Source organism: Sus scrofa, chromosome 13 (genome assembly GCF_000003025.6).
Source record: "Sus scrofa isolate TJ Tabasco breed Duroc chromosome 13, Sscrofa11.1, whole genome shotgun sequence".
Lineage (NCBI taxonomy): Eukaryota > Metazoa > Chordata > Mammalia > Artiodactyla > Suidae > Sus > Sus scrofa.
Window position 1 is genome coordinate 79788938 of NC_010455.5, and position 9378 is coordinate 79798315.

The window sequence follows — 9378 nt, forward strand, 5'->3', positions numbered from 1 at the left end:
CAAGGGCAGGGACCGAACCCGCAACCTCATGGTTCCTAGTTGTATTCGTTAACCACTGCACCACGATGGGAACTCCCTCCGTTTTCTTTTTTTTTTCTTTTTCTTTTGTCTTTTTAGGGCTGCACCTGGGGCATATTGAGTTTCCCAGGCTAGGGGTTGAATCAGAGCTGCAGGTGCCAGCCTACACTACAACCACAGCAGCATGGGATCCAAGCTGCATCTGTAACTTACACCACAGCTTGCGGCAATGCCAGATCCTTAACCTACTGAAGGAGGCCAGGGATTGAACTCACATCCTTATGGATACTAGTCAGAATCTCAACTCACTGAGCCTCATTGGGAACTCTGTTTTTAAAAAAATAATTTTCAGTAATTTTATTAAGTGTTGGTAACATCTATTGAAAGTAAGTTAATAAGTGAATTTTTGTTTGTTCTTGGGAATTTATCACAGTAATATATGTTGATAGCAAGATTTTTTTTTTTCTGACTGCCCTTATGATATATGGAAGTTCTCAGGCCAGGGACTGAATCTATGCCACAGCAATGACCCAAGCCCTTGCAGTGACAATGCTGGATCTATAATCAGCTGTGCCACAAGAGAACTCCCATTTTCTTTTTGTATTACATTAAAAAATTACAGTTGATTTACAATGTTGTGCCAATTTCTGCTGTACAGCAAAGTGTGTACACACACACACACATTCTTTTGCTTGTATTATCTTCCATCATGGTCTAGCTTAAGAAATTGGATATAGTTCCCTGTGCTGTACAGTAGGACCTCATTGCTTATCCGTTCTAAATGTAATAGTTTGCATATACTAACCCCAAAGTCCCAGTCCATCCCACTCCCCTCCCACCCCTTGGAAACCACAAGTCTGTTCTCTATGTCTGTGAGGTAGTTTCTGTTTTGTAGATAGGTTCATTTGTGCCATATTTTAGGTTCTAAATATAAGTGATATCATATGGTATTTGTCTTTCTTTTTCTTTTCTTTTCTTTTCTTTTTTTTTTTTTGTCTTTTTGCCATTTCTTGGGCTGCTCCCACGGCATATGGAGGTTCCCAGGCTAGGGGTCGAATCGGAGCTGTAGCCGCTGGCCTACGCCAGAGCCACAGCAACGCGGGATCCAAGCTGCGTCTGCAACCTACACCACAGCTCACGGCAACGCCGGATCATTAACCCACTGAGCAAGGGCAGGGACCGAACCCGAAACCTCATGGTTCCCAGTCGGATTCGTTAACCACTGCGCCACCACGGGAACTCCTGTCTTTCTTTTTCTGACTTACTTCACTTAGTATGATAATCCCTAGTTGCATCTGTGTTGCTGCAAGTGACTCCATTTTCAATTTTGTCTAAACTGTGTTTAACCCATTCATTGACCTTCTCACTTACATGCTTCTGTATTTAATCCATAGAAATTTTTTAAAGTTCCTTTTTAGAGTTCCCATATCTTTTATATTTTTCTTAGCCACATTTATGTGGTTCTCTTTTGTGTCCTCAAATCATATTAAATTTATTTAAGGAGTTCCTTGGTGGTGCCGTAGGTTAAGGATCTGGCATTGTCATTACTGCAGCTTGGGTCACTGCTATGGAGCGGGTTTGATCCCTGGCTCATGAATTTCCATATGTCGTGTCCTTGTTTTGGATATTTCTCATCATTTTTTCTTACTTAAGGTGGTTTGTTTCCTTATGTGTTCTTTGATTTTGGATTATGAATTTAGAATCACTGGAAGTTCATCTCTGAGGAGATACTTAGCCATAAGTATTTTCAGAGAAAATTTGTTTTGACAGGTTAACCATCTACCAGAGAATATCTTAAACTAAACTGTTGGCTTCCCCTACCCCCTGATAGATTGTATTTCATTCTACCTGGCCCAAGTCTGAGACAGATACATTTATGTCCCATCTCCTTTTGTATTATGAGTTTTTTTTTTTTTTGGCTTGTTAAATTACTTATTGGAGGTATGTTTTGGAAGCTTGAGTGTTTTTTCAGGACTATGTGACCACTGAATTTTCTTTTCTCTCCCACATAAATGGGCCATGGAAACCAAAGATCTAAATCATCATAGAATGTTAGGTACCCCCATGTGCTTTCTTTTTTTAGCATCCAATTTCCTCTCTGTGATATGTCATCATTTTTGGCTTTGGAAGATTTCTCTTACATTTTTACTAGCTGCGATATGCCTTTAAAATATTAAAATTTGGAGTTCCCGCCTTGGCGCAGTGGAAACAAATCCAACTGGGAACCATGAGGTTGCATATTCGATCCCTGATATTGCTCAGTGGGTTAAGGATCCAGCATTATGGTGAGCTGTGGTGTAGGTTGCAGACGTGGCTCAGATCCGGCATTGCTGTGGCAGTGGCGTAGGATGGTGGCTACAGCTCTGACTGGACCCCTAGCCTGGGAACCTCCATGGTGTGGCCATGAAAAGACAGAAAGACAAAAAAAAAAAAAAGTTAAAATTCAAGCATGCTGTTCTTGAGGGTATTTTGGACTGTTTGGTTCACATGTTGCTGAAAATGGGTTCCCTCAGTTATTTCTAGTGTAGATTACGAGGCTCTTGCAATAGATGACATAGTTTTGCAAACAGGGCCATCTTCTGTCTTCACAATAATCAGATAGTTATACTGGGACTTGTGTCTGATTAATTGCTATGTTATGGGGCTAAGGACAGATTGTTGAACTGTTGGGGAAATTTTGGACAAGACGGTAGTACAGGGATTCTGTCTATGGAGGTATAGAGCAATGATAGGAAATACTAAGCCATATTAAATATACATTTACTTTCAAATAAAGCCACAAACTTTCAGGGGCCAGAGATAGAGTAGATAATACGGTCTCTGAATGGACAGCTGATATTTTGATGTACTGTTGTCACTGAGACTAAAATATATAATGGTAACTGGGATGTCTTTTCCTTTGAGGGGGCTGAAAATCAGCCCACTGCCAATTATCAAAAGTTGAAGAGGCACTGACCACTATTTCAAGGTTCTACCTGTGGTTGATCAATGAATGACACACTGAAACTGGGAATGGCCAGTTGTGATTTGTGATCTGTAATTGCTTGGATTTCCCAGAGTTCCAAAAGCCTTGGTGCTAAGTTGCAGTCCATTAGGAAATGGAAACATAAAAATTATAACCCTGGGATAAAGAAGATGAATTCTACTCAAAAGGCACCCACCAGTGAAATTACCAAGCATATGGGGAAATCCAGCGTGACAAAAAGAAATAGTAGGAGGTTTTACCTTGAGGAAATTGAGTTCATGGAGCCATTATTTAATGTTTAAAAAATTTCAAAATGAAAAGGATGGAATAGTATCCATGAAACAAAACGTACTAAGTGGGGAAGGTTTGAAAGAAGAAAAAGGAAGTAAAATCTTGAAAAAAATCTTTGAAGTAAAAACATTTTTTATAGAAGTATAATAGAAGTATAAACAGGATATGGAAACTTGATGAAAAGTCAAAGAATAAATAAAGCTGCCAATTATCAAAAGTTGAAGAGGCACTGACCACTATTTGAAGGTTCTACCTGTGGTTGATCAATGAATGACACACTGAAACTGGGCATATATACAAGGCATATATACAAGATATGAAGATGTTAAGAGTCATGAGAGATTGAGTGAGCACTGCTATTATTTTTCTGATTGGATTTACAGACATGGGGATGTGTGGATTAATTGCAGTAGATAGAGCCTAAGATTTTGTGGACATCCAGGCAAGAGATAATTTCTCATATTGTTAGTTAACCAAATTCCATCAAGCAAAATAAAAATATATTCTACCCCTAGATATATTACAGTAAAACTGTAGGATGCCAAAGGAAAAGAAGTGTTTTCAAATGTGTTAAAATGCAAAAAATTACTTAGGAATAAACCTGACCAAGGATGTGAAAGACATATATTGAGAACTATAAAACATTGATAAAGAAAACTGAAGATGAGTCAAAGAAATGGAAAGATAGCCCATGCTCTTGGATCGGAAAAATTAATATTGTTAAAATGGCCATACTACCCAGAGCTGTGTTTAATGAGATTCCTATCAAATTACCCCTGATAATTTTCATAGAACTAGAACAAATAATCCAAAAAGTTATATGGAACCATAAAAGACCCAGAATTGCCAAGGCAATTCTGAGGAAAAAGAACAAAGTTTGAAGCATAACCCTCCCAGGCTTCAGACAATACTACAAAGCTATAGGAATCAAAACAGCATGATATTAGCACAAAAATAGACATATGGATCCATGGAAAAGAATAGTGAGCTCAGAAATAAACCCACACAACTGTAGTTAATTAATCTTTGACAAAGGAGGCAAGAATATAAAATGGGAAAAAGATAATCTTTTCAGCAAGTGATGCTGGGAAAGCTTGACAACTGCATGTAAGTCAATGAAGTCAGAACACTCCCTCACACCATACACAAAAATAAACTCAAAATGGCTTAAAGACTGAAATGCAAGATATGATACCATAAACTCATAGAGGAGAACATAGGCAAAACATTCTCTGACATAAATCATGCAGATATTTTCTTAAGTTGGTCTTCCAAGGCAATAGAAATAAAAGCAAAAATAAACAAATGGGACCTAATCAAACTTATAAAGTTCTGTATAGCAAACAAAACCATAAACAAAATGAAAATATAACCTATGGAATGGGAGAAGATATTTGCAAATGATGTAACTGACAAGCGATTATTTTCCAAAATTTACAGATAGCTCTTACAAACTCAGTAACAACAACAAAAACAAACTCAAGCAAAAAGTGGACAGAAAACCTAAATAGACATATTGCCAAAGAAGACACACAGATGGCAAATAGGCGCACAAAAAGATGCTCATCACCACTAATTATCAGAGAAATACAAATCAAGACTACAGTGAGGAACCACTTCACACCAATCAGAATGGCTGTTATTAAAAAGTCTACAAATAACAAATGCTGGAGGTGTGGAGAAAAGGAAACCCTCCCACACTGTTGGTGGGAATGTAAATTGGTGTAGCCACTATGGAAAACAGTATGGAGGTGCCTCAAAAAACTTAAAGTTGCCTGGAGTTCTCTCTGTGGCACGGTAGGTTTAGGATCTGGCTTTGTCTCTGAAGTGGCTGGAGTAGCTGCTGAGGTGTAGGTTTGATCCCCAGCCCAGTGCAGTAGGTTAAGGATCTGGTTTTGCACAGCTGTGGCACAGGTTTCAGCTTCAGCTCAGATTTGGTCCCTGGCCTGGGAACAGATGTGGCCAAAAAAATAAAAAAATAGAGTTGCCATATGATCCAGAAATCACTCTTGAGCATATTAATTTGAAAAGATACATGCACCCCTGTGTTCACAGCAGCACTATTTACAATAGCCAAGACATGGAAGCAACATAAATGTCCATCAGCAGAGGAAGGGATAAAGAAGATGTAGTATCTATATCCAGTTTATTGGGCTAGAACAAGATGGAAGATAGTGCAAGAAAAAGAATGTATATGTATGTATGACTGGGTCACTATTCTGCATAGTAGAAATCAACACAATACTGTAAATCAGCTATACTTTAATAAAAATACAAAAATAAAAAGATGTATACAATGGAATAAAACTCAGCCATAAAAAGAATAAAGTAATTCCACTTGCAGTGGACCTAGAGATTACTGAACTAAGTAAGTCAAAGAAAGACAAATATCATATGATATAACTTATACGTGGAATTTAGAATATTACATAAGTGAATTTATCTATGAAACAGAAACAGACTCATAGACATAGAGAACAGGCTTGTAGTTCCCAAGGGGAAGGGGTATGGGTGGGTGAGAGTTTGGGATTAGCATCCTATTATATATGGGATAAACAACAAGGTCTTACTGTATAGCACAGGAAACTATATTCAATGTCTTGTAATAAAGCATAATGGAAAAGAATATATATATTTATGTATATATACACATACATATAAAAACTGAATCGTTTTGCTATACACCAGAAATGAACACAACAATGTAAATCAGCTATATGTCAATGAAAATTAAATTAATTTAAAAATAAAATATGCTAAAATAAACAATCAGATATAAAAGAAATAACGACTTGATTGGCAAGAGACCTCTTGCCTGCAACAATAACAAAAAAAGGCAGAACAATGGAGTAATATCTATAAAGGACTTAAATATCATTTTAGAATTAAGAATGGGTATATAATAAAACACTTGCAGACATTTAAGACTAAGAGAGTGCACCACACAAAAACATGTTGAGGTTTTCAAAACCAAGATAGTTTACCACACATAGGATATAGTGAAAAGAACTATTAAAGGATATTCTTCAACAAGAAGAAAATCACAGCTAGACTTTGAGAGTGGAATATAAGAATAAAAAGGTAGAGAAGAGTATTGATGTTTAAAAAGAGGAAATGATCTTGTCGACTTCAGCTTTACCAGTAGATTTTATCTCTTTAATAAAAATGTGAAGCAGGAATTCTCGTTGTGGCTCAGCTGGTTAAGAACTTGACTAGTACCCATGAAGATGGGGGTTCGATCCCTGGCCTTGCTCAGTGGGTTAAGGATCTGGCACTGACCCGAGCTTTGGTATAGGTCTCAGATGCAGTTTGGATCTGGCATTGCTGTGGCTGTAGTGCAGACTGGCAGCTGCAGCTCTGATTAGACCCCTAGCCCGGGTGCAGACCTAAAAAAAAAAAGTGAAGCAAATATGGTAAAAAATTAATTTTTTAAAAGTTAGAGGTTTGATTTACATAAGAAAAAACTCAGGGTAGAATTTAAAACTTTTAAATAATGTGGAATAGCAGGAATCAAACATTTTATATCAGTCCATCTGTCAGAATCAACAGATGAACAGATTTAAAAAAAATGCACATCCTAATGCATGCTGAAAATATCTGATAAAAATCCAACATTTATTTGTAATGAAAAATGAACTGACTGGAAGAGAATGTCCTCAGTTTAAGAGGAAGCTATGAACAAACATCATACTATTATGTATAGTAACCATTATACTGTTTTGCAGTTTTCCAGGAAAGGAGCTTGGCACACCAAGAAAGAGAAAAGCCATGGCTTTAAGTCTATAAATTCATGAGAAAGCATGTAAAAAAAAAAAAAAAACCTCACAGAATGAGAAATCTGGCAATTTCTTGGTTTGGGGAGAAATAGGAGGGAAAATAACTGATGTGAAACTAGGAAAAATGGAGAGGCATGAGAATGATCTTGTAAAGATCCAGACGTCTGAAAACACGTTGTCTGGTATTCCATTTTCAATTTCAAAGATGAGGTCTAGAATCTGCTTTCTCTTCCTGACCTCTTCTCCTGGAATAGAAGTCTGGAGGGAAAAAGGAATTGTTAGCACAAGAAGTGCTTAATTTCTGGGCTGTAGGACATTCAGGACGCTGGCTAATCCATTGGGCCTCCAGGATGGTATCCAGAAGTGTGTATGTGTGGGTGTGGGTGTGTGTGTGTGTGTGTGTAGTAGGGTGCAGTTCATTCTGGGAACAGGCATTTCCGGGCCTTGCGCGCAGGACCATGAGGGCGTTGGGGGCGCTCGTGTGGACCTGGACTCGGAGAGGGAGGTAGAGGTTGGAGTGGTGAGTCGGAGGAGGGTTCTGGAAGGTGCAAGTCCAGGCTGTAGTCTTGGGGAGGAGAGCGCCTCTCTGGACTAAAGATGGGGGTCGGAAGTGAGGGCTCTGAGTCAAAGGCCTGCGCGTTGGGGCCCGACGCCCAAGTCAAACGCCTTGCAACGTCGAGACTGCACAGCCCAGGGACTGAGCCGGCTGCAGCATCCATCGCAGGCGACAGAAACTCGGTGTCCGAGTCCTCCTCATTGGCCTCTTCTTGGCAGGCTATCTCTGGGACAGCTGCGCAGAAGAATCCCTCCCCCAGGGCCAGAGACTCTCCGGGAGCGCTCAGGAAAGCGCCCTCTGTCAGATTCTGTTCTCCTGGGCATTCGACGCCCGAGCCCAGGAGGGCCTCGGGGACTAGAATGAGGGTGCGATCTCCCAGAGACACTTGCAGCACGGACGTGGGCTCCGGCTCCAGCACCACGTCGACGTTGTCCAGGGCCAGATGCAGGGCACAGCCGGCGGCCAGGACCACCACCGAGGTGAGCGCGGCCGCGGGCTCTGTCCTGTTGTCCGGGCAGGGCGGCGCCTCGGACACGGACTCGGGGCCTGCGGGCTCCGCGGGTCGGCGGCGCTTGGTAAGGCCCTGTCTTCCGGACTCTGGTGCCCACCAGTCCGCAGGGTAGGCGCTGGGGCTGCGGGGCCGGCTGCCCATCACCTCGACCTAAAGGCGTCTCCGGGGCCTGGCACAGGACGACGAGGGGCTCGACCTGCACGCCCTGACAGGTCTCAGCGACAGGTGAGGCAAGCGGCTGGGGCGCAGGACGCCGCGATGCGAGGCAAATCCTCGGAGCTCCGCGGCCGCCTCTCTGGAGTCCCACAGTCCAGGCTTCTGGGGGAGCCGCGCGTGTGGCGCTGGTCTGGGCCTCCTGCGTTCGAATCTTCAGCTCTTCACGCTGATTTGTCTGCGCACCAGACGGCCGAAGATATTGCAAGCGACGCCAGTGGAACCCAAGTCGCAAAATATCATGCTATGCCCCGCCCCCTCGGAGGCTCCGCCTCCTAGAAATCGCGGTATCTGCGATGCCCAATAGCCAGGGCTGTGGTTGGTAGGTCATAGTAGGGAAATGCTTTCGTAGTCCTCCAGGGGGCAGAGTACTTGTGTATCTCACTTTTAGAGAAGATACTTTGATAATGGAACTTTAAATATTACTCGCCTTTAGGGCTCACGGTTTCCTTTGATTTCGGGCATTCTAGAGAAAATACCACTCAAATGGACCACTCCTGGCAACATAAACAGACCCACCTAAGTGTTCCATGTAATATCTTTAACGCTTAGCCCTTCATTTCGGAGTAAATGGAAAATATTGATTTCAGAGTTCTGTCTTAATGTTAAGTAAAATATATGTGGCAGTTTGTTCCTGAAGACTAAAGCTGCTATAAAATTAAAACAATCTTAGTATAAATAAATCGTTTTATTGAATATTTATTATATGTCCAACATTCTACTGTTTTAAAAAATGATCCTTTTCTTTTAAAAAGATTTTTAAAAATTGGAGTATGATTTACTTACAATGTTGTGTTAGTTTCAGATGTACAGCAAAGTGAATCAGTTACACATATACATATATCCATTCTTTTTCATATTCTTTACCCATATTACAGAATATTGAGTAGATTTCTCTGTGGTGTACAGTAGGTCCTTGTTATTTATCCATTTTATATATAGTAGTATGTCTATGTTAACTACAACCTGTTAATTTATCCATACGCAGAATTCCCTCTTTGGCAACCATAAATTTAATTTTGAAATCTGTGAGTCTCTGTTTTGGAAA

At 40.6% G+C, this 9378-nt stretch overlaps 1 protein-coding gene across 1 annotated transcript; it reads right to left on the reverse strand.

The window, feature by feature from the left end:
• Nucleotides 6655–9037, reverse strand: LOC110256523 (proline-rich protein 23B-like). The gene has a single exon (XM_021071252.1). It carries the CDS (start codon nucleotides 8256–8258, stop codon nucleotides 7467–7469), a length of 792 nt encoding a protein of 263 aa, XP_020926911.1. The 5' UTR covers nucleotides 8259–9037; the 3' UTR covers nucleotides 6655–7466.